At 40.6% G+C, this 27,392-nt stretch overlaps 1 protein-coding gene across 2 annotated transcripts in view; it reads right to left on the bottom strand.

The window, feature by feature from the left end:
- The window catches only part of snx29 (sorting nexin 29), a 173,038-nt gene that overhangs the window by 23,159 nt on the left and 122,487 nt on the right, over window positions 1–27,392 (bottom strand). For both annotated transcript variants that reach the window (XM_037754606.1, XM_037754605.1), the window contains exon 19: window positions 5,571–5,711. In XM_037754606.1, coding sequence (XP_037610534.1) covers window positions 5,571–5,711 — 141 coding nt within the window. The remainder of the gene's footprint in view (window positions 1–5,570; window positions 5,712–27,392) is intronic.

Genomic DNA, 27,392 nt, shown 5'->3' with positions numbered 1-27,392 from the left:
TCAAATATCATCATACTTTCAGCATTTTCTGTGCTCTTTTGAAAGCCACTACAGTAACTGCATCACAGACTTATGCAAACCATAAACCTTGACGGTACCACCAACACTTTAGAGCAGAGTGTGTGGCCACGTATTGTATGTATGTTATACTCACACAAGGCTGCGGGCGAATAGCAAGCAAAAAAATGACATCCTATGTGGTTTCCTAACCACTTTTCCTTGACCTCCATGGAAAACTTCATGAGGTCAAGGAAAGATGTGAATAAGAATTCATAAGGATTTAGGAAAAGACAACCGCGGTGCTCAGAGGATCTGACCCACTACACAACAGCGGATGTTGTTTTTTTTTAAGCAACTTTATTTATAACAAATAGAAAATGAGTACAGCGACAAACTCGTTGCTGTACCATTCAATTAAGGATTCCCGTCCAAAATAGAATCACACCTTCAAAGAAGGATGTTTTAAATTTATTCATAGAAGACACCTTTCTATGCAAATGAGTCTCATTGCAAAAACAGTCCGATTCAGAAAGATCAGCGCTAAAGGCCACTGAAATTATTAGCGTCTTCAGAGAGGTGGTGGTAACTGAAGCGCATTTATAAGGGATGTCCACTGCAGTGACAGGAATGTAATTCATATTTTCCTACAGTATGGGCATAATGAAAGGAGTGAAGTTAAATGAGTCCGACCCGAACCCGGTCTATAAAAAAAAAAAAAAAAATGGCCAGAGCGCTCAAGTAAAAAAGACCAAATTGCACTCAGATACAAAACATTATGGCCGTGTTTACACTGTAATATCATGATCGCAATATCTTTTGTGAATCGGACCTTAAAGGACCAATATGTAATATATTTACAGTAATGAATCATAGAATGACCATGATATGTCGTCAGAGATTAAGGAAACATGCTAAATTGAACTACTGGCTTCTCCAACAACAATGTCAGAGTCAGTATTTTCCCCTTTGAAATTTCCATTCAGGTCCAGAACGTTTTAGTTTTTGTTTTGGCCGGTGTGATCCCGTCCACTGCCCAGTTCAACACCCCGTTGCCACATATGAAACAATTTGGCACACAAACAACAGCCTTCTGCAGCCATGGAAACAAGCTAACCAACTGGATCAACAGAGATAATGTTAATGTTCTTACTCGACCTGAAAAGCCTCGGCACATCTCTCTGTGGTCCGTGTGCAGCTGGGTTATCAAGGCAGCGAGTATTTGAGACACACAGCCGGTGAAGTGATTCCAACTGCCGCTGGTGGCCAGAGGTTAACAAGGTCGTGTCTAGAAGGTAACCCTCAAATTGCGAAAACTTGCCTCTAACTGCTATCAGGTAGCTGTCAGTGCTACATATTGCTCCTTTAAGACGGGGCAGATAGCAGATGGTGCACAAATCATTGTGCTATCAGCAGCCACAGTCCATTCTTTGTGAATTCGCCCCTATGAGTATTATTTGAAACCAGTTAAATTAGCTCCGTTTAAGCCTAAAATTCCAGACAATTTCTCTCTGAGTATAAAATATCTTGGCACAATTCGCCCCTGTTTTCTCTGCCGCAGCACCGCTCCCCACTTCACCTGAAGAAGAAGGTCGTCGCTGCTGCTGACACACTCAGAAGTGCTCCTAGAGAGCCAGAAACAAACACCGGCTGGATTGAAATAACAGGGAAACTCAGCACGGCAGGCCTGCTGATTACCAAGAACACAACACACACACACACGATAAACACACCTGAATATACTGAATACACACTTCCATTCTGCAGAGACCCACTTCTGAGGTATAGAGACTTAGTTGTACACAGATATACACACACAGACACCTTTTCAGAGAGAACAGTAGTGTTATACACACACACACACAAACATCCCCCCTGCACATACAGTTCCTTTCTCTGACACACAAACACAAACAGCATAACTGCTCTTTTATGCTGTGCAGCTTCGCGCTTTCACAGAAACATTCATATTTAGCATGCACACACACATTAGATGTACACACGCACACATACTTTACCAATCTGGTACTTATCAAATCTTTGAGCTATAAAGCCCTCCACCTGCTCCCTCATTTCATTTCAGTCTGGTCCCTAAGGCCTTGAGCTCTGCTGTTATTTGTTGGCAGGTTTCTCCAAAACTTCTGTTGCTATAGCAGCTCATTTGAGTCCTTTGAGGAAATGATTACATTTAATTCATTTTGCAGTTTGAAGGTCTTCATAAATATCCACTGGTTGGTGGGTGTGTTAAAGACTCTCCTCAACCTAGTCAACGTTGAAAGTTGCAAAGCTGTAGCATGCTTTGGCTGATGTTTGATTCATTTTGGTTACTGCGGCAAATCCCAACATTCAAATTTTGGTCAAAATATGTATGTCTTATAGCGTCAAAATGCTATTTTCCCAAAACCCTTCTAAAAACGACCTGACCTGACATAGGATTCTGCATGATGACGCTGCTACAAGAACCGTTTACACCGATCAGCCATAACATTATGACAGCACGGGCACCCTGACTGGTCTGCGGCTACGCAGCCCCATACAAACTGCTCCTCACTGTGTGTTCTGCCACCTTTCTATTGGAACCAGCATTAATTTGTTCAGCAATTTGAGCTCCAGTAGCTCTTCTATTGGCTAGGACAACACGGGCTAGCCTTCACTCCCCACGTGCATCAATGAGCCTCGGGTCTGACCCTGTCGCCGGTTCACCGGTTGTCCTTCCTTGGACCACCTTTGGTAGGTCCTGACCACTGCAGACCGGGAACATCCCACAAGAGCTGCAGTTTTGGAGATGCTCTGACCCAGTCGTCTAGCCGTCACAATCTGGCCCTTGTCAAAGTCGCTCACATCCTTACGCTGGCCCATTTTTTCTGCTTCCACCACAAAGTTCAAAATGTTCATTTGCTGTCTAATATATCCCACCCACTGCCAGGTGCCATTGTAACGAGATAATCCATGTTATTCACTTCACCTGTCAGTGGTCTTAATGTTATGACAGAAGCTAAGCAATGTACTGCTGTGGACACCACGTTAGTTCTGATCCGAAAGTCACACAATACCACACCGATCGCTGTAGCAGTAGACCAGCAACTCCTTTGTTCTGCGAGGTAAATGACAGTTTTTGTGAATGGAGTCTGGTCTGGTGGCTTTGAAGACAGTGATATAACGACTTCAGCTCCCCGCTGGAAAGGGCTATACAAACAATAAAAGTGTAATGTATGTTCATGGTCAAAGATTTACAGCTCAGTTTCACCAAATTTGCAGCGAGTAAGCTGCTATATTTGCAACGTGAGATAATTTCCTCTTGCTCATTTTGACACTTTTCACCAATCAAACCAAATACCGTACTCGCATGAGCGTGCGAGAACCCTCTAAGGTCCCGCAAATGTATCTGAAATTTACGAGCAACAATCATTTGTGAAAGCAGTGCTCGCAAAACGCTTCTGTGAAATGGGCCTCTGCATGACTGCTTAAAGAGGAAAAACGAGAAAAGGGGGGAGAGATTTTATGTTGTGTCTGCATAACGTTTTAGGTTTCAGTATCAATGAATCAACAGGAAAAGCTGGTCTCCACGGTGCAACCTGACTTGAACATCATCACTGTATATATTTGTAAAGTAACAGAAGCTGGGGGGAGCAAACACAAACCGTGTGGGTGATGAAGAGATCACAAGAGGCGTATAAAAATGAATCCACTTTAAAGAGAAAGTCGCAAAAAAAAGAAACATGATGGCAAACGGCGGTTATGGTACTTTGGGTAGAATTACAATTTATTGAGGACAGCACAAAAATCTAATTTGTGTGTATTATAGGACGAAAATACTGCAATTGATATAAAATTAAAACGACAGAGAAGAAGAAGCTGGTGTCTAACAACCTCTATTATTTATGCCGGTCATTCAGAATGACTGAATCGCCACGGTAACGTAGATTAAACCCTGAAAACTTTCACTGAACTCTTCAGGTTGAAAGTTTCAAGCCTGCTGCACCTTTGACCACGCATCACAGTGTACTGACTACACCCTGAGTGCACCTCCACATGAGGTCAAGAAAAAAAAACTGCACGGTGTTAAGTTACTCTGATACTTTGCAGGAAGTGTGAGGCAAGGGTTCAGTGTGTGTCGGTCTTTCCAGCAGCGTGTGGAGCTCCCGCCTTTAAAGTGTGGTCAGAGAGCAACAAAGTCAGGGCTGCTTTCTGTGCGGCGGCGACGGCCGACTTCCTGGAAATGGTGAAAAACCAATAATTCACACAAACCTGCAGCGTAATGGGCTTTCAGAGAGCTTTCCCGGACACAATGACACAGACCGGCTGGGCCTTTGATAACCACTTGCACTTTCACATGATCCCGCAACGGTCCCGCAGACCCACACAACCGCTTTTTTTTCCACATCTGCAGCCCCGGCACATCAGCCGTTCAGTCCAGTTTCTAGCCGTGAAAGCGCAGTGTCTTTGAAGGTGGGGGGTTAGTCAGACGCGGCGTCAAATCCAACCAGTCAGAGAATCGGGGTCAGAACCGAATTATCTCCCAAAGGTTGGGAGGGAGACAGAGGAGAACAGGATGAAATGGAGGGAAAGGGGAGAGGGGTTAGGAGGAGACGGAGAGAGTTCTCCTGGTAACTAGACAGGTGAGTGAGCCATGGGGACCCTGGAGCAGCGATTGTCCCGGGTAGATGAAGAGTGAGGTTGTGTGTTAGTGTCAGCAAAATAGAAAACGATGGCGAAAGAGGAGAAGTGATAAAGTGCTGGCAGGAAAATGGGGGGGGTTAAGGCCCTTTTTCAGTGTGTCCCGCACCGTGTTGGAGGTTTTTTCGACCAATTCAGCATGATAATAACGCGCAAATTCGTTTTAACGCCACTAATTTCTTTAACGCATGAACGCAATCCATCTTCCGGAGGTTGTATCAGGCTCCGTTTTAAAGCTAGACTGAAGATACTGGCATCGTATCTTAGAAAACCTAAGGAATCCATCAGTACCAAACATGTCATACTAGCTTGTCACGAAGGAGGTTAAATAACGCTTCAAACCAGCGCTACATTTTGGCAAGGAAAAACAGGCATGGCCATTTTCAAATGGGTGAAAATGGGTTCTATGGGTACCCACAAGTCTCCCCTTTACAGACATGCCCACTTTATGATAATCACATGCAGTTTGGGGCAAGTCATAGTCAAGTCAGCACACTGACACACTGACAGCTGTTGTTGGGCTTGAGTTTGCCATGTTATGATGTGAGCATATATTTATGCAAAATGCAGTACCTGTGAGGGTTTCTGGACAATATTTGTCATTGTTTTGTGTTGTTAATTGATTTCCAATAATAAATATACACATACATTTGCATAAAGCAGCATATTTGTTCACAGTGTTAAATATTTGACAAATCTCCCTTTAAGGTACATTTTGAACGGATAAAAAATGTGTGATTAATCATGACAGCCCTATTTTTTTATATATATATTTTGTCCATAACGATCAACAGGAGGTCAGACATTATTCTTTATGTACCACTACTCTACAGAAGAGACACAGTCACAGAGAAAGGCCCCAGCAGTCAGTCAGTTGACGGTTACGTGCAGCTCACCTTGTTCCCTATGGCTTTCTTGGGTGGGAAGTTGAAGGTGTCCACCTGTGGAAACTGGGTCCTCAGGTAGTTGTGGAGCTCCCTGAACTCGGTGTAACGCCTGTACACATTCCACTCGTTGTCCAGGATACGGATGTACACCTGAGGACAGGGTAAGACACGTCATCATCATCACATTCATCAGTCCTCAAATCATTAATATAATGCAGTAGAGACAAACTGAACCCCCCCCCCACCCTCTATGAGAAGATAACTAAACAAGAACTCCGTTATCAAATTTTCAAAAAGAAAGAAAAACACTGTTGTGTAATAGCCTTTTATCTTTTCTTTTGCAGTTTATATATTTGTCTTTAAGCTCTTACAGCGGCCTTACAATAAATGAATGAGATGGGTGAGAGAATGAATTCCCTTCAACCTTGTAAATGTGTGTTTTCACCGACATACTGCAACACATAACGGAGAAAGAGTGTGTCTATAGGCGCGCCACCATTTCCATGCACCATTAGCCGCTTTACTCAGACTCACGGAAGATAGAGGGAGTAGAGAGAGAAGGACAGATGAGCCTATTACAAGGAAGAGAGCGAGAGATGGGGGCCCAATTTCACAGTAGAAAACAGGGAATAAACAGAGACAGATAAGAGAGCAGAGCGACTTTTGAGAATTCAATTTAGGGAAAAATACCAAACAACAAAAAATACAGACTTGATTCAGGTACATACAAACAGAAATTGATATAGAAATCGACCAAACTCCCCCCCTACCAGGCAAAACAAAAAGAATAAAATAAACAAAAGCCAAGAACGTCTGTGCCGTAATGTTGAACCGCATGCTCCCTTTCCTCCGGCTCTGTCATCATCAGCGACAAGTTTCACACTAAAAGTCAGGATTTGATGCAGCCTTTTAGTGTTCATTTTCCAGCTTCAAATGATTGTCAACACACAAGACTTTCATACAAACTCAGAGCAGAAACATTCAACTGGTTATCTTTAACTTTTCATTTCTTAAACCTCACAATCAGAATAAGTTGACTGAGCATGCATGCCATGTTTCACACTCACACACAGACTCCCACAGAGCTGCCCACGGAGGTAAAAAAGAACACAAGGTTTGAGCTTCTCTCTCAAGCTACAAACACGTGCAACACGATTACCCTTTTTTCCACCAAAATTAGCGCATATATGTAGGTTTTTTAAACACGGGAAAACCCGCTAGAAATAGGCAATACACTCTTTTCCCATTGCGAGTGCGCTGTTTTTTTCCTGCTGTGTGTATATATATATATATATATATATATATATATATATATATATATATGTATATATGATTTGTTATTATTATTTTTTTTTTTTTTTGACAGCGGAAGACAGACAGGAAAGGGGAACAACATGCAGCAAAGGGCTGCAGGTCAAATTTGAATATGAATGGATATGAATAATGAATAATGTTGTTGGGTTATTCCTTATCTCATGGGCTATTTTGGAAAAAAAAATCATGTGCCTCTGTGTCCTCTGGTGCTCCTAATGGCATCTGCAAGATTTCACAGATCGGAGGAAAACAACCAATCAGAGCCGAGCTGGAGCCTTGCCGTCTCTGAGCAGCTGTCAATCAATCGCAAACTCCGATTAAACGGTCAAACTAGGCAGCGCTGATCAAATATGAATTAATATTCTGTTACATTAATGTCTATTTCTCACCTCAAATGTTTTCAGAAACATCTTGCAGTGTACTGTTTAGCTGGAAAATGAAAAAGTTTGTGACCCGGCAGCCATGTTGACATCAGTTGAGGAAAAACCAAGCACCGCCCACCAGCCGGGTCACAAACTTTCTCATTTTACAGCTAAACAGTACACTGCAAGATGTTTCTGAAAACATTTGAGGTGAGAAATAAGCATTACAGTAACAGAATATTGATTCATATTAAATCAGTGCTGCCTAGTTTGACCGTTTGATCGGAGTTTGAGAGTGATTGACAGCTGCCTCCGTTGAGTGAACAGCCAATAGGAACGCTCTCTCTCTGAAATGACCTGTGATTGGTCAAAGTCTCCCGTCACAGCCTAGATTTTTTAAAGCCTGAAAACAGAGTCATGAGGAGGTGCAGAAGTCTAGTTTTCTCTCAGAACACTTGAATTACAATATGCTGAAAGGTTATTATGGAATTTTTGCCCAATGGTGCCAAAAAGATACTGCCTACTGCAGCTTTAAGTCCTTAGGATTAATTTTTCCAGGACTGTGAATGTCTATAAGTCTATATATTGGTGGACAGGCATTACCATCTCCAGATCCATGCCGCTAGAGTGGTTAAAAAGAGAAGTTACCATTCTATTCTCACCATGATTGGTACGAGATAAATAAAGGCTCCTTGTTTTTGCTTTAAGACTTGAATTCCCCTTCTTAAAAGACATTTAATGGCCTTTTCAGAGGTGCAGACAACAAACCGTCAGAGCTTCAGTTCAGGAACTCTTACCACACTCTGTGTTGGTGTCAACCTCAAAGACATTTTGACGGACATTGGAACGAGTGGATAATGACAGCTTTTTGTTTTGTTTCGAGGCCGACTGTTCTTTTTACTGAGTGATCTTTTGTCACCGTTCGTGCTACTGTGCAGTCTAGGTTACACGGCGAACACGGCAAAATGTGACATTTTGGACAGCCATTAAGAGGAGACTGACAGCCGAGGCTTTGTTAGCTGTCCCTAAATGTCTCGCTGACAGACACGTCTAGACATCGTTAATGTTATAAAAAAAAAAGATAGGAGAAAATGACACTTCACAGTATCGCTGAATAGAATGATCTAAAAGCATGTAGCATCATTTAAATGGACATCTACTGAGTGGGAGGTGAGAAAGAATACCGTGATGCTGTTTTTTTTATAATCCTATGCTTGCTTCTTGGCGTCTTTATCAATTAACGCTCACTTTATCTACAGTATGATCACAGAAGAGTAGAATAATACGCTCAAGGGTAATGAGATTTTATACAGTGGTATGAACACAACACTCTCCGATGTAAAGCAGCATTAATAGCCCACAGTGTGAGACTCAATGATATAAAGTACAGGAACTGTTGTATGAAGAGCAGCAGCTGCACTAAAGGAAGGACGTGAATCTGGTAAATGACAGCGGCGGCTGACGAGATGGGAGCGGACAAGGCCGCTAATGGACGGGAGACTTGTCGTCTCAGCACTTTGTGTCTGACCTACAGAAGCACAGCGAAGTTTTTAACTTCTTTTTTGCAAGTTAAGAGAAGGACTCGGTGTGTGTGTGTGTGTGTGTGTGTGTTATGTCCTTCTTATAGCTTCTTTTATGACTATATATATATTGAAGTTCTCTGTTATTGTATTTCAAGGTAACACTTTATAATAACCATCATTTATAAATGGTAAATTGATAGTTAATTGAACTTAGTTAATAGGTATTTTACTGTTAACAAACAAACAAATAGAATGAATATTTACTTATTATTAGTAATGCTATACTTTCTGAATGATTATTAGCTTATTAGTAACAGTTTATTGTTGCACACATAACATTTTGTAAACTATATTAGCTATTTTTTAATGATTAACAAATGATTAAATTATAATAATTATCATTTCAATTGATATCATTATCAATTCAATTATCATTTCATTGTTTGCTAACAGGACAAGGCAAAAGTGAGCATGGCTCACATACCCCCGTTTGGGAACTAATGGAATTAGTCTATTGAGCACAATCTAGCTTGTTATTATCAAAAATGTAGGGCAACCTGGACTTCTAACCCCCAAAGGCATAACTAGACCACACTGTGAACCATCATACCAAATTTGAACTTCCTAAGTTAAATAGTTTCTGAGTTCTGCTCCAAAAACGAGGACACGCAGAGCACTATATACTCCCGACTACATTGTTGCGGGGGTATACAAATATTAACTAAGATTAATTAACTGTCAATTTACCACTTATAAATGATGGTTATAATAAGGTTTGTGTCTGTTCTTTTTATGCCAGTTTAGTCCTACATTCGAATGCACATTTTCACATTTTTATCATCATCTGAAGCTGGTTTTCGACGAGGCTTTCCCCGCTAAAGACGAGGCATTTTTTTCTGAATTTGTTTGCGCGCAGCTTTTCATAATTTTTTACAGAACGGCGTGCTCCTCTGACTCCTCTGTAGCTCTATGTCACTGTGTGTGCTTCTGAAAAGCTTTGGGGAGCAGCTTTGAGTTGCACTTTATTGGAGGTGGTGAAACTAACATTTGCACGTACAATAAGCCACACGACGGTGAGTATCATGCCTAGTTAGATTCGGTTTTCCATCTCCGATGAAGAGCAGCGCACAGCCGCTTCTCTGAACTTTGTCTCATCCAGAGACCAGAGTCCCGAACGGGGTTCTGTGTCTGTCAGACGGTCTGAAGGGGATAATACCATTTCAACAGAGCAATAACATAATGTACAGCAGACTACAGGCCAGATCGATTTTTTCTCAAAACATTACAACTTTATTCTCGACTTCTCAGAGAACACAGATATGTGGGAAATGTTTTGAATGTCCAGAAACTTTTAAACATAAGCAGAAATCTTGCTGAAACTTAAATGAGCTATTAAAGTCCAGGTGATTATAAATTGATTACAATAAATTAATTTATCATTGACATGAATCGGTGCCACATGCACATTTAAAGAGGTTACTTCCCCAGAGAAGATGGAGTAAATAATGCCTGAATGTGTTGACTCAGCAGGGATAACATAAATATTTCTAAGCAATACAGAATGCCCGAGAGCTGCACTGCATTCATTTGATTCTATTTTTATTTTCTATCACCTGCCGCCTGAAGTTTGTGTTTTCCTTTACACAAATAAAGACATTTCCACCATAAGTTTGGTGCATAAAAATTCCCCAGAATGCAGGAAATTAAGTGTTTAAGTGTTTGATGCCCTGGACGTCTGTCAATGAGCTTGTAGATAATTTCAATTCTAAAATGACAAATGTTATTGATACCATTGCACCCACCACGGTGAAGATTGTCTCTGGTAAGAAAAAATCTCCATGGAGAAATACCATGTTGGTAAGAAATGAAAAAAGAGAGTGTCGAAAAGCTGAACGCCAGTGGCGGAAAACAAATCTACAAGTTCATTATGACATCTATAAAGAGAGGCTTTGCATTTATAATTCAGAACTGAAAAATGCAAGGCGGTCCTTCTTCTCTGACATCATCACCAAAAACAATAACAATGCACGTGCCCTGTTTGCTACTGTCGACAGGCTAACAAACCCTCCTGTGTCAGTAGCCTCTGAACTTTTATCCACCAGTGCCTGCAATGAATTTGCATCCTTTTTTACAGAAAAAAATCACAAAATCAGACAAGCAGTCACTTCCTCCATAGCAGGTACAGGATGTTTGTTTCCCCTGCGTCCACTTAAACCTGGCGCAAATAACATGACACAGTTTTATCCAATAAATCAGACATACCTGGAGGAAATCATACAACATCTAAAATCCTCCTCATGCTGCCTTGACATTCTGCCAACAGGCCTTTTCAAAAAAGTATCAGATTGTATGGTCTCAGAGCTTTTACAGATTGTTAATGCATCTCTTGTTTCAGGAGTCTTCCCACAGGCCCTGAAAACTGCTGTCATCAAACCACTCCTCAAAAAGAACAATCTGGACTCATCAATAGTAAATAACTACAGACCGATATCAAATCTTCCATTCTTGTCTAAAATAATTGAAAAAACAGTTTTTCAAAAATTAAATAGCTTTCTGGCACTAAACAACTCTTTTGATGTTTTCCAGTCAGGTTTTCGACGAAACCACAGCACTGAGACTGCTCTTGTTAAGGTCTTCAATGACATCCGATTGAACACAGACAGTGGTAGAACTACGGTTTTAGTTTTACTGGATCTCAGTGCTGCATTCGACACGGTTGACCATAATATATTACTAGACCGACTGGAAAACTGGGTGGGTATTTCTGGCATAGCACTCAGCTGGTTTAAATCCTACCTAAAAGACAGGAACTTCTTTGTGTCTATAGGTAATTGCAAATCTGAGCTGAACAAAATCACATGCGGAGTTCCCCAAAGCTCCATCTTGGGGCCTCTTTTGTTTAACATCTACATGCTCCCACTGGGTCAGATTTTTGAGAACAACAAAATAAATTACCATAACTATGCAGACGACACACAAATTTACATAACTATCACCAGGAGACTACAGTCCAATACAAGCACTGAGTGAGTGCATTGAACAAGTCAATAATTGGATGTGCCAGAATTTTCTTCAGCTGAACAAAGACAAAACTGAGGTCGTAGTTTTTGGAGCCAAAAAAGAAAGATTAAAGGTTAGTGCTCACCTACAATCTGTGATGTTAAAAAGCTCGGACCAAGCCAGAAACCTTGGTGTAGTCATGGACTCAGACCTGAGCTTTAACAGCCATATTAAGACAATTACAAAGACAACCTTCTATCACCTGAAGAATATAAGAAGAATTAGAGGACTGATGTCTCAGCAGGATTTGGAAAAACTAGTCCATGCATTTATCTTCAGCCGACTTGACTACTGTAACGGCGTCTTTACCGGTCTTCCTAAAAAATGGATCAGAAAGCTGCAGCTGATTCAGAACGCTGCTGCTAGAGTCCTCACTAAGACCAAGAAAGTGGATCACATCAGTCCAGTTCTGAGGTCTCTACACTGGCTGCCTGTCTCTCAGAGAATTGATTTCAAAATACTGCTGCTGGTTTACAAAGCACTAAATGGTTTAGGGCCAAAATACATTTCTGATCTTCTGCTGTGTTATGAACCATCCAGACCTCTCAGGTCATCTGGATTAGGTCTGCTTAGTGTCCCCAGAGTCAGAACTAAACATGCAGAAGCAGCATTCAGTTTTTATGCACCAAATATCTGGAACAAGCTCCCAGAACCCTGCAGGACCGCTCCAACTCTCACTTCTTTTAAAACAAAGCTTAAAACTTTCCTGTTTGCGGGTGCCTTTTATTAAACCAGATAATGATCTGACACTGCACTAGAACTTTTACTCTTTTGAGTTTTATGCAATTTTAGCTTCTATCCTAGCTTTTATTTTTAGCTTGTTTTTATTTTCTAATCTTTAATGTTTTAATGTTTTAATAACTGTTTTAATTATTTCTTAATGTTCTTTTGCATTTTGTCGCAATGTTCTTGAATGTTTCTGTAAAGCACTTTGAATTGCCCTGTTGTTGAAATGTGCTATACAAATAAAGCTGCCTTGCCTTGCCTTGCCTTGCCTTGCCTTGCCTTGCCTGGCCTTGCCTCAAACTTCAATGAAACCTTCATCTTCAAAGTGCCCTTCTGTTTGGCGACTGTTTGTGAACAATAACGAGACCTAATCAACGTCAAATTTCTAACTGTTTGTTTGAAACTCATAAATATAATTTATATTCACATGGCTTTTTAAGGCTCCCAGGGAAATTAATGATAATGATATTCCAACTGTCCAGTTTAATCAAATCTGTTATTGGGCGTTCAATGACATGCTTTTTTTAATGATCTAACACGGAATAATAATCAACATTAATATTCAGGGGTCACGATTAGCCTACGTTTTAGTAGATAGGAGGGCGCTGGCTCAAAAAAGGTTAAGTCACTATTTTATAATTCACAACTTTAGTCTGGACTCCTGTTGAATAAGTGAAAAAAAAGCTCATCCATCACCTTCATAATCATAAAAAAAAGTTTACAAAATCATTTTAGAGCTGAACTTCCACACATCTGCATGCTCGCTCCATCACGGTAACTACATGCCACGTCAAAGTCAAAGTGAAGGCAACGCCAAGCAATTACTGTAGCATTAAGTTGAGAGCTAGACATCTCATAATGTATTTTATGCTTTAATGTTCAACTGTGCTTTAAATATTCCATATGGTCTGCTGAACATAAAGCCCTGACAAGCATGACAAATAACTAGATATATAACTATATACTGTACAACGCTAATCCTAAAGGTAACATTTCACTGTGTGTTTGTGTGTGCCATGTTCTGGAGTGAAATGTATCTTGAGCCAAAAATAAACATCTTCATAATTTTTCTACATAATCCTTAATGAACATACTGTATAGCCTGCATCAAGGACCGGACTACAATGGGTGCAACACATATTGCACCCATTTATAATATTTATAAAATTATGGTTATTTATAATAACCATAATTTATCGATAGTTAATTAAAATGAATTAATAGTTATTTTAATGTTAACGAAGAAATCATAATTAATAATATTTACTTATTATTAGTAATGCTATATTATTGTTATTTTAACAGTTATTGGTGCATTATAACACTTTTTATATTACATGTATACACATATATATACATACTGTATAGGTGTTAATCTACATATATATATACACACACACACACACACTTACTTACTTACTTACTTACTTACTTACTTACTTAGACAGATATTTGTAACACTTTGTTAATGGTAATATTTGGTTTCTGGTCCAACTGTATATGTAATGTTTATATTAGGGCTGTCAATAGATTAAAATATGTAATCGTGATTAATCGCATGATTGTCCAAATTTAATCGTGATTAATCGCAAATTAATCGCATATTTTTTATCTCTTCAAAATGTACCTTAAAGGGAGATTTGTCATTGTGTATTTAATACTCTTATGCGTTAACGCATTACAAAAATGATTGGCATTATTATCGCGTTAACTTTGATAGCCCTAGTTTATACATGTTTTATAAACGATTTCTTAAAGGTCTAAAAATCATTTGAAAACGTTATAATGTGTGCAACAATAAATTGATAATAAATACTTAATTAATGTAATCAGAATGCAATAGTTATCATCTCTTATCAGCTGTGCTGCAATATAGAATTTATAAACTAATTATTTCATTCATTACACAAACTAATGATAAAATAACAGAAATTACAGCATTAATAATAAATAGTAAACATTATTAATTATCATTTCAATGTTTGTGAACAGTATAATAACTATTAATGAGTTTAATTAACTATCTAACTATTTACCATTTATAAATGATGGTTATTATGTGTGTCCTTATGTAATACATGTAATGTAGCCACATGTAGTCTCTTGGCTCTGAATACACATTAAGAGCTGCATTAGCAAAGATGTAACGATAGAATCAGTCCCGTAGTGTCTGTAGCTTCTCAGACATCAAATGGCTCCGCACATATGACGGCGGTATTAGCACAGCGAGCTTAATCCACTTTACACCATCTCATTGGCATACTTATTTATGGCAACACACACACACACACACACACACACACACACACAGCTACCAGCTCTCTCCTCCCGACTAATCACAAATAGTCTTTCATTATCTCCAACAAAAATCTTGGCGACATCCAAACGGCGGCAACCTTGAATATTTGAGCAACCGGCGCTTTGATGTCTCCAATAAAAAGCCGTCTTCAAACGGGGGGACAGGTCCTCTAATCGTGGTTCAGAGGGACCTTGTGGAAGAGGTATGATGGGTTCTGGCTGTGGTTGAAAGCTCAGACTGTGATGGACGCGGTCCTATTGTCTGTATTTAAATGGAATATCTGAGAAAGCACAATAATATGTTTGATGAAAATATAACCTCAGGGACTCGATATGAAAAGGAAAATCCACCTTTGGTTACTGAAGTGTCAGCGATTTATGAGTTTTTTTTGTACTTCTTTGGCATACAGACTTCTCCCACAAAGTTGACTCACCTACTTCAGGTGCAAACTCACTGCATTCAGCTTCAGGCCGTATTGTAGCAATATGAAAGGTCAAGAATAAGGCGCTGCTCCTTAGTCATAATACTACACGCCTTACAGAGTAACTGCATTGCACTCCTGTCTAGTGAGACTGATGTAGGTGCAGAGAGTTGTCTCTGCCTCTCGCACGATGGATGGGTTTCTCGCTCTATGATACAGCACGTCATTGCAGGAAAAAAGGGAGTCTAAAAAGAAGTGCTCACTGTGTTTGAGTCTGAGGAGCCGTCTGCACTGTTTGTTTACTGCTGACATTTTTTGGATGGCATTCCTGGTGTGCATCAAATTTCTTTATCTGCACTAGAGAAGATGTTATCTATACATTTGAGAAGTTATCCACAGGAATAAGACACAGAAATACACCTCATCACAAGATTTACTGTTACAATGTATAGACCGCAACATATGCTTTACAACAACATGGGACTCATCACTGGTGGACTCAGGGTGACTCTAGGGTGCCCTTCTAGTAGAAAAAACCTGATAAAGTGCCCTCTAGGGTGCCCTTCTAGTAGAAAAAAACTGATAAAGTGCATTCTAAGGTGCCCTTCTAGTGGAGAAAACATGATGAAGTGCCCTCCAGGGTTTCCTTCCAGTTGAGAAAATGTGATAAAGTACCCTCTAGGGTGCCCTTCTAGTGAAGAAAACATGAAAAAGTGCTCTCAAGGTGCCCTTCTAGTGGAGAAAAGTGATAAAGTTCCCTCTAGGGTGCCCTTCTAGTGGAGAAAACGTGACAAAGTGTCCTCTAGGGTGTCCTTCTAGTAGAGAAAAAGTGATAAAGTGCCCTCCAGGGTGTCCTTCTAGTAGTGAAAACATGATAAAGTGCCCTCTAGGGTGCCCTTTCAAGTGGACAAAATGTGATAAATTGCCCTCTAGGGGGCCCTTTTAGTGGAGAAAATGAGATAAAGTGTCCTCTAGGGTGCCCTTCTGGTTGAGAAAACATGATAAAGGGCCATCTAGGGTGCCCCCTCAAGTGGACAAAATGTGATAAAGTGCCCTCTAGGGGGCCCTTTTAGTGGAAAAAATGAGATAAAGTGTCCTCTAGGGTGCTCTACTAGTAGAGAAAATGTGGTAAAGTGCCCTCTAGGGTGGCCTTTTAGTGGAGAAAACATGATAAAGTGCCCTCTAAGCTGCCTTTCTAGTAGAGAAAACGTGTTTAAGTGCCATCAAAGTCCCCTTCCAGTTTACACTAAAGTCACATTTGATCTTGAGAGATTTTTGTGAGATTTCCTTTTTTGTAGTCGGGACTCTTTTTGTACATGAATAAAATCTGTTAGTGTGTGATGTGCTGTTTTGGCCAAACCGCTGCTCACCACACCGTTTAGGAACAAAATTGTTAGACTCATCACAACATGTTGTTATGTGTGGGGTCTCTCACATTTTCAAAATCTTAACAGAATCTTTTAGTGTGGGCCAGCCTTAAGGCAGCTGTGAGAGGGACAGAATTAGCTTAACAACTAATGAACTGCAGCCTGGAAGTTGCCATGCCTAAGCACGTCAATAAAATAAAAAAAATAAACAATGAAGTTTGTTTTTTCAGGTTCATTTGAACTTCCATTTAACTCAGATTAAGGCATTATCATTTTTAAGGACATGACTCGTTCATTTGTACCTGAGAGAATATTCTGAGAAAAATCTTAAATGTCTCATGCTTCTTGAATGAGGCCCGATCACTCTTTCAAACTCCAAACTGCAACACAAACTGTTCCAAAATAAACACATTTGAAGTGGACTGTCATCACTAAAAACAGATCAGAAAACTTCATGTTATTTAAAAAAAAAAAACAGAGCGTATCTCCCGTGTGAATAACTCTCATTTGTTCGCTGTTGTGTCTTGAAATAATAACAGCGAGCTGTTTTTAGATGCTCACTTCAGCGTGTTGGACCAATTCCGATAGATCAGCGGTGACATTTAAGACAAAACGTCATTGAGCGAGAACACCTTTAGCCGAGGCTCGATAAATACTGTATGCACACAGAAACGATCGACTGTGGAAATGAAGAGGATAGAAAGCTGTTCCCCTGTTGAGAGAATGTGTACATATATATGTGTTACACATGTCTTTCCAATGAATTCATTTCCAGAATCGATGTCAGTTAGAGGTTATCAAATGACAATAACTTTGCATACATAGTGACACTAGGACAAGGCAAAGGCCTACCTGCTCACAAGTAGGGCCAAAGGTTTTGTCCTTTTGGAACTAATGGAATTAGTCTATTGAGCACAATGTAGCTTGTTATTAGCTCACCTTCCTCAACTAGACCACACTGTCAACCATCATACCGAGTTCTGCTCCGGAAACGAAAATGTGACACACAAACAGACGTAAGGACAGAAGGACAGAAGGACGGACGGATGGACGGACGGACGGACAGACGGACGGACGGAAGGACGGAAGGACGGACACTCAATACCGGCTACGTTGTCGCAGGGGTTTAATAAAAGCTCTGTGTTTTACCAGCCTGCTTAGATGTAAAAAGATTAGCATGTGCTTTAATTTATTCATTAAGAGCCCAATTACCAGACACCTCAGCACCGGGAGCTGTTCTGAGGTCTACATACATGCATGATTCAAAGTTTCTAATTGCATGCGTGGAGAAGTCCCAGCACCTGGTAGAAAGCCACATGATGCTGAGGAGAACATGCAAACTACACACATAAAAAACCTACATCTTCTCCAGGGCACACACTCGCCCAGCACGACGGCTTCCTGAAGAAACGAGTACTTGCATAGCGTGAAATAACGACGGGAATAAAGATCTGAAACGGGAAGTCTGTGAACGGATAATTGCAGCTTTTTCTTTGCTTGACATTTAACTGGATCTTTAGCCTGAGGGTATTCCATCGAAGCAGGTGGAACTAGGAGGAGTAGTCGTGAGCCGCGGCTGAGAATTGCAGAGTGCAGATGATAATGATGTCTCTCTCCCTGCTGTATCTCTCTGAGAAGACCCGGGGTCTGTTGTTCGCCCCTCTGACAGGCAGGCTAACTGTAGGAGTTCCCACTGTGGTAAAAACTGTGTGCAAACCCATTTCCAGCACCACAGGAGACCCACACAGAGAGCCCACTTGCTCACTTCGCTGTTGGGAGACTATGCAACTGCCAGGTAGGGATGTCGCCATACCAGACATTCAGTAGTCAATACCAATACCAGAGAAATTCCATGATCCCAATTCGATACCATGGTGAAAAACAACAACACTTAGAGGTAGTGTTAGAAAGGTAAACAGGTCATAATTCCGTCTCTATTATCTATTTTATATTGCTGTGAAAACATCTCCTTCAAACAACTGGATTTATTCAAGTTTTGTGCCAAAAACTACATTTTACAAGATTACATTTGAACTAGGGTTGTCAATCTATTAAAATATTTAATCGTGATTAATTGCATGATTGTCCATGATTATGAATGATTAATTAGCAAATTAATCACATTTTTTATCTGTTCAAAATGTACCTTAAGGGGAGATTTGTCAAGTATTTAATACTCTTATCAACATGGGAGTGGGCAAATATGCTGCTTTATGCAAATGTATGTATATATTTATTATTGGAAATCAATTAACAACACAAAACAATGACAAATATTGTCCAGAAACCCTCACAGGTACTGCATTTAGCATAACAAATATGCTCAAGCACAACAGACAACAACAGCTGTCAGTGTGTCAGTGTGCTGACTTGACTATGACTTGCCCCAAAAATGCATGTGATTATCATAAAGGGGGCATGTCTGTAAAGGGGAGACTCGTGGGTACCCACAGAACCCATTTTCATTCACATATCTTGAGGTCAGAGGTCAAGGGACCCCTTTGAAAATGGCCTTGACAGTTTTTCCTCGTCAAAATTTAGAGTAAGTTTGTAGCGTTATTTAACCTCCTTCACGACAAGCTAGTATGACATGGTTGATACAAATGGACTCCTTAGGTTTTGTAGTTGCATATGATGCCAGTATCTTCACTCTAGCTTTAAGACTGAGCCCGCTACAACCTCCGATAGATCAATTGTGTTCATGCTATAAAGAAAGTAGCGGTGTTAAAACTAATTTGCATTAACGCGTTATTATTGATTTAACTTTGATCGCCCTAATTTGAACACATCACGATAACGTTATTATTTAACTTCTTTCCTAAATACAGCTTGAACGCATCATAATGAAACTCAACGCAACCTCCGTTAGCGTTAGCTGTTAGCTCAGTGCAGGACAGTGCTGCTAACAAAAAAACGTTAACTAGCTCTCCTCCTGCCGATTTCAATACGGATTTGTTGTTCACAATGTAGCATTGTCAGGGAAAAAATAGGGTGCGTACCCTGGGCATGTTGATAGTGAGTTTACTGCGTCCTTTCGGATTTTAGACGCCGTTGAAAAAAGGAGTACCGTCACGTTTTCGGAATTTTGTCATCAACTTGGTACTGAAGTATCGGTTCTCGTGACATCCTTACTGCCAGGCACCAGATGGCTGATGTCTTATTTGACCGATGTATGGTATCACCAAACTGGCTGGTGTCTGGAGGTTTGCTAATGTGTGCTATATTACCACGTAGTAATGAGAGCTACCGCTTACAGAGGTTTAAAAAACACAATGAACTAAAAAATCCATCCCCTCCTGACCTGTTTCAATATGTTCTGGTCGACTTTAAAGAACTGAAACACTGGCTGAAGGTGTTGATCAGACCAGAAGGAAGTAACAGAAACACAACAACAAATTGCACAAAGAAAAAATTAGCGGCTTTTTGTCGCAAGGCTATGATTTGAACCCATGAAAAAAAATTAGAAAAGAAGTGAGCACATGAAAGAGAAAAAGCTTTGAAGCCCCAGGAAGACATGAGAGGTACCAGGATGTCTTTAAAGGTGTGTTTTTAAGTGAGAGAAAGAGAGAAAGAGAGAGAGAGAGAGAGAGAGAGAGAGATAACGAGGGGGCAAAAGAAGAGAATGAGTCAAGTCAATCCAAAGCAAAGGCAGCTTGGCTCATGTCATCCCCCTCCCTCTTCACAGATCATTGTAGGCCAAAACATTTGCCCAATTAGGCAGAAAATAGAATCCATTTGGAGGTTTGGAGAGGGGGGGGTGGGGGGGGGGGGCGTAGCAAAGGACCACAGGAAAGGATAGACATGAATGTATGTGTGCGTTCAAGGTGCAGTGTTTTGTAGTGAAGGTTATAATGTGACGTTTGTCACGTGTTGCGTAGTGACGGAAGTTTAATTTCAGAGCAAGTTAGAAAGACCAAACACAGGACTTTCAAACGAGAGGCCGGTGTTTTGTTTTTGCGAGTTACGTTAATGACCTTCACCACGTGTTTCGTAGTCGTCGACGGTTGTCACTTGATGTTTTGAGCCCCTGCTGGTACTGCATGTTCATACGAGGCAAAACGTGACACTGACGCGCTATGCTCTGGTGGACAGGCGGGTCTATAACGTGCTTTAGAGTGATATTGGATTCAAATATATAACAAGAATTCTACAAATCACTGGCGTCACCCTGGTGGCCTCGGGGGTTGAGGGCACCCAACCACGACACACATCGTCAATCTCATTTCCTGTCATAACTCTTCGTAAACATATTAAAATCATCAGACATTAAAACTCCTGGAGTCACTATAGGGGCTTTCAAAAAAGAAGAAGAAGAAACAAGTGATACTTTTTTTTTTTTTTTACATGAATACAGAAAAAGAGAAACCCTACAGTGAGGCAAACTGAGAGAGAAATTCTAGAAAAATAGAAGAAATAGTGACACAGACACGGAGAGACAATGCCAAAAGACTGGGACAGGGTGATGATTACTACCTCGACGGCAGTGAAGGTGTTTATTTTAGAACTCTGCTTGCTCCTGACATCCTACTGAATTAGACGCTGTGAGGAGAAGAGCCGGTGTGGATGCAGATGAGGAAGACACAATGAAGAGGAGGAGGAAGGTGGAAGAATGCTGTTGGAAGAGTGGAGTGGAGGAGGAGGAGGAGGTGGAGGAGGAGGAGGAGGAACTAAATACATTCAAGGGGCAACTACAGTTAAAGAAACACAAGAGAAACAGGTGGAAGGGCAAGAAAAGGAAGAGTAAAGAGGAGGAGGAAATGGAGGCGTGTGGATGGAAAAGAAGCATTCTTCTGATGAGTGTGCTGACTTTTCATTGTCCAAATGATTAAATGGGGAAATGAGTGTCTCTCCACGAAGAAATCAACAACATCTAACATCGATGTGGCGGCGTGATGAAGCAACAGGAGACACTCAAACCAAAACAATCCAAACTCCATTGTTCTGTTGCTAAATAGAAAGCGAATGAAAGCTGCTCCGCCGATCACACAGAGACGACCTTGTTTCCTTTTGATTTACTTGATTCAAGGATCCGGTGGTGTTTGCAGGGAATATAAGACTCTGTTTACAGCGAGCTCCACTTTCCAACCCCCCTCCCGTCTTAGGTCTTTGGTCGCGCACGTATAACTACTCCCCGTCTACCGATAGAGACTGAGATACTTATTTTGGCAGATAAAACAAAGGCATTCACCTTTAGTGCGTCCTACACCATCTGTCTCTGCTCCGGGAGGGGAGGTTGCCGGAGGTTTGAGGTGAGCTCTTAAACGCGGAGGGAAAAGACGACCTTCTCTCAAATCTGCCTCGCCGATTATCTTACCCTTTACTTGATCTCTCACATCAAGAGAAATGTACCAGGAGGAATAACTCCTTATTCAAATGGCAAATGAGTAGCTATTCCTATATGTTCTTTCAACTGACCAAACAATAGAACATATTTCCATTATATGTCATCTAACAAGCCGTCTCCTGTGTGTTGTGTATACGTGGTGCACACATCAATAGATCACTTTTGTGCTGCTACTATCAGTCTGTAAAATATGAACAAAAGAAGCATCTCAAGGAGGATCCTTCTCATTAAAATGTAACTAAAAAAGTGACAAGGGACACACATTTTACTGACTACCCAGGCTTTCTCCCACATCCCTATAAAAAAAACAACAACTCTTAAATGTGAAAGGGACTTATTATTAAAATATTCTGTTTCACTGTTTGAATTGAAGAAAAATGTCATATCACTCTACAAATCTCGGCAAACAACACGCCGCCTGCTACCGATCCCCGAGTGCATATTGGTGCTTTTGAAAGGCAAGAGTTTTGTTGAAAAGAAAAGTGCTGCTAAGCAGCAGAATGCATTATCAGTTGTGCTGTTCAAAAATGCATGCAGGACACAAAATAATGCAAACACCTCATGAAAAAGGACTTCAACTCAGAAGTAACGTATTTCCCGGTTCGTAAAACTGATCACAAACATTGGTCATATAAAGCTGGGCATACACTGTATGATTTTTAGCCAGTTTCTGGCCCGCATTTTGAGCAGCACGACGTATTTTAAAGCCGAAGACCGGATTTCAACTTCGCCGGGGGCGTCTTTTTGCCGTGCCGTGTACAGGACCGAGGACCGATTAACTCCTCTCGGCTCGGCCTTGGGATTATCAGATGAATTTCTGACATGTCAGAAAATTTGGGTCGGCCGCCCACAGGCTCTCGCACAGTTGAAGAAGAGCCGATTCCCCGACGTACACAAAACATTGTTTTGTGTTGTTAATTGATTTCCAGCAATAAATATATATATACTTTGCATAAAGCAAGCATATTTGCCCACTCCCATGTTGATACTTGACAAATCTCCCTGTAAGGTACATTGTGAGTAGATTAAATATTAGCGATTAAATATTTTAATCGATTGACAGCCCTAATCGCAATATATCTTATCGCAATACTAAATGTTTAAAATCACGATAAGATCATCATAAAAATTAATGAATACATTAACTAATCAATTAAAATACATTGTGTAGTGTATTAGAGTGTACAGAACATGATGATTTAAGTTTGTGATGGCCATTCCCATTGCTCTATTATGTCTCATAAATTGTTGTTGGGTTGATACCATTTGTTACACAAATTTGATGCTAAACCTAACCATATTTACCAATCAAGAATTGATGAAAAAAAAATGAATCAATAATTCCTACAAAATACCACATTAAGACACCAAGACCTTGAGGAACACCATAGAAAAAGACATGCTGGGATTTGGAATCAAAAACTTTTGACAGTTGGAGATTTCTGCAAGAATTACATTTTTCTGCGATTGGATGGCGAGCACTTCTGTTCTGGACACTGCTCTGAAACCCCCTTATTGTCAATATAACTAGAGAAAGCCATCCATCCTCTGAATGCTCTAGGTCTCTAGTTTGTGGCTGTAAAGTTTCATGAGGCTGGGATTATCCTAGAGGTCACCACAGGTCATTTTATACAGTGAGGTCAAGTTTTAAAAAAAAAAATGGTCTCACTACAATGAAATGGCTACTATGGGGACTAACATCATCACACATGAATACAGTTGGGCTCATTGGATCCACAAGAGTCTCAGCTTTACAGTGATACCCAATTTATTCAATTCCAAGACTGTTTAGGGACCCCAGTATGCAGAAATATTCAAACACACCATTTCAGTATAGGCAAAAATACCCATTTATCCTGCATTGTCTGGGCATGTCTGTAAAGGGGAGACTTTCTAGTTTCATATGATACCAGTATCTTCCCTCTAGCTTGAAAACTCAGAAAGACCTCAGAAAGACAGAATAGCGGCCGTCCTGCCGGCAGAGTTTTAAGGGGTTAAAATAACACGGGCCAAGATTTAAAGATCTGAGATTAAAACTCATGACGAGCACAGATAAACTACACTGTCAAAGACAGACAGCTACATTTGAAACCAACAAGGATATAACAACAGACAAACACAGCAGTAAATTTGGAGCGGATGATAAATTACTGCAAAGGTATAAAGGCAGATTAACGGTCGAAATTTACAGCAGCACTCGACGTTACGTTGCCACATCCGACGAGAGAAGTAAAGACATTCACAGTAAAGTCTCAAAGCTGGTGGTTAAGTTCACACTTAGGTACAAAACTTCAGGAGGTTAACCTCTCATTGAGCACGCCGTACAAAGAATCCCCCCAAATGTGGCCATATGGTTTTGTTCCGTCGACCCATTGGGGGGAGAAAAAACGCTTTCTTTTTTTCTCCCTCTTCCTCATACAGAGCAGCCATCAATACACCACAAACTGTAAGCTCTTTATCACTTGAGGACTCAGCACAAGTTCTTTAAGACCGGCGGGTGGTAAACAGATATGAGCACTCAACTTCTAAGTTGGAGGCTACCTTGGGAAAAAAACTGCCTGACGCCGCAGCAGGAGGAAAACAGGACACGCCGCGGCTCTTATCTCCGTCTTTCATCACAATTGCTTCCCTATATTCTGTTCTCTTCATCTCCCTCTCCCTTCTCCTGTCACACACACCTTCCCTCTTTGTGTGGCCCTCCTCAAACAATCGACTAAAAAAAAAAGAAAAGAAACTAAGTCACGGTAGGAGACTCTTTCTCTCTGCTATCCGCTTTCATATGAATGAATGAGTCACTGCAAATTGGCTTTGAGCGTAGTAAGGAAGCCAGCGAGCAAATGATTGAGGGCGAGGGCGGGGAGTGGACGATGTAGAGCAAGAAAGAGGGGAGGGGGAAAGCGGAGTGATGGGGGGGAAAATGAAGCATGAGAGAGGGGGGGGAGGCAGACAATTAGAGACACAAACAAAATGGGTAAATATAAATTGAGAGTAACAAGGGAGAGGGAGCAGAGAACGCAGAGCAGAGGAGGCGAGGCAGACTGACAAATTACGCTCCAGCCCCAGATCTAATCAGACGTCTTGAGGCTACAGCAGAGATCATCACACTCCCTCAAAGGGACAACGCCGTCACCAGCCGAATCCCGATTTTGCCGCCCCCAGAGGGCCGAGCCGAGTCCCCCCCTCCTCACCCCATCACATCCCATTTCCCCCCACTAACAACACGCCTTTGAAGTTTTTATTGGAGGGAAGTGCGCTGATGAAGTGACACAGCAGGACTTCAAACTCAGAGACACCTTCAAGAAAACCATGCAGCTCAGTTTGTGTTTGTTAAGCAGGGTTAAAATACAGATGAGCATCAGAATAGTGACACCTCAACTCAGGTTTGAGGCATGGTGAGGCATAAATAAAAATCCCCTGAAGATCGACACCATTACTCCAAATTATGGGCTGTTTAGAGATTCACACCAAAGCAGTGTAGTGAGTGTACACAATGAAATCAACACCTGTATGAATGTAATATTTAGTCTCCATGCAAGGCAGTCCAACACAACAGTATAGAATAAGCTAATCACAGATATATTGGTGTCAATGTGTACTATATATTAGCAGATGGCATTTCTATTTTAATTTAAAGGTCTTATTGGTAACATTTTTATGTAGATGAATATATATTTTTTTAAAAAGAATACGTACACAGAACTTTTAGAAAGATGCTGAATAAAAGTATTGCTTTTCCTTAAAAAAAAAATATATTATGATTGTGAATTCATCATTTAAAAGAATTTGACGGGTCCGAAATGAATGTTTTGTTTATCTTTGTGGAAGATATCTGACGTCTTGTTCCCACTTCTAACAAGGCTTGTGAGTCAATAGTATAACAACGTTGGTATCACGTGGTATCATGTCGTCAGCGATCAAGTTGCCAGTTAGTGTGGGAAAAAAACGGATAAATGTCTGAGTTTGACGGTAGACGCTCGGCTTCACTCTGGTACCAATAAAGTGCTCCATCGGGCTGCAGAATACGTGAATGTGTACCGTGGCAACAAGTGACACCTGACGTTGGCACATACTACCCTCAAACAATGTTTAGCAAAGATGCACATCAGTGGGTGGCCTACAACTAGATAGACATATCCTAAGATTACCAAAGAACAGGTGAGGCTACACGAATCTTGAAACAACACCACCACACAAAGTTACCTGAATCTATAGCTAATGTTGTAGAATGACTTCATTACTCTATCACGAAGGTTCATCACTTGACATGACTATCTGTCTGAGTCTCACTCCACTCTACCATAAAATGTGCAGGTTTTTCAACAGATTGGCAATGACTTGTTGTGAAGTGAATGCAATGGAACAGGGGGAGGGTGAACGTGACATCTAGTGGCTGAATGTTATCAATAGCACCTTTAATTTTAACTATTTTTTATTTAAAACAATAGAAATTGACATTTGAATTTCTCATTTTTAACAATATGTAATAAGAAAGAAAGTTTGTTCTCTTTATTACTAAATATACCAATTTTTTTACGAGGAATGTCCCGTGTTATAATAACATATCAATCTAGCTTGTTATATCATGAAACTTTCTCATTATTTTACAAAATCAATTCATCTCATTGAAAGAAACGTTTCTTGTTAAAAACATGGTTATTGTGTATGTTGTTATGATAAGTTGTTAAAAACAAGAAAAAGATCCAGTCAATGCCTCAAAAGAGGACATTGTAGTCGGCATGGGCCGGAAAAATTGAGAAAAAAAGTATCATTTAGGCTCTATTAAAGGTGCAGTGTGTAGGATCTGGCGGCATCTAACGGTGAGGTTGCCGATTGCAACCAACTGAAACTTCTCCCATGTGACAAGCGTGTAGGAGAACTACGGTGGCTGACGCAAAAAATGCAAAATCGCAAAAGGCCCTCTCTAGAGCCAGTGTTTGGTTTGTCCGTTCTGGACTACTGTAGGAACATGGCGGACGGCTCTGTGGAGAGGACCCGCTCTGTATGTAGAAAAAAAACCCGTCTCATTCTAAGGTAACAAAAACACAACGATTCTTAGTTTCAGGTGATTATACACCAAAGAAAACCTACTTATTAATATTATATTCCATTTCTGCCAATAGATCCCCTTAAATACTACACACTGCTCCTTTAAAAAGCTAGTGTTTATTGCAGATATATTATAGCATTATACTGTACAGGCTCTTATTGCGTCCTCCCCCCTCTAACCAAAAGGTCACCGTTTTGAGCCCTGCCATTGCCAACACATGTCCATAAACAGCTACGCATCTTGTTGAAGTGCCATTGAACAAGACACTGAACCACAACCACCCCACCGTGAATCGCTCTGGATAAGAGCATCGACTCAAGTGCCCTGAAATGGAAATGTAATGTAAAATACGCTGATGCTGGAGTTGA

The sequence above is a fragment of the Sebastes umbrosus genome, chromosome 20 (assembly GCF_015220745.1).
Source record: "Sebastes umbrosus isolate fSebUmb1 chromosome 20, fSebUmb1.pri, whole genome shotgun sequence".
NCBI classification, from domain to species: domain Eukaryota; kingdom Metazoa; phylum Chordata; class Actinopteri; order Perciformes; family Sebastidae; genus Sebastes; species Sebastes umbrosus.
This window is presented reverse-complemented; position numbering and strand designations above follow the sequence as displayed.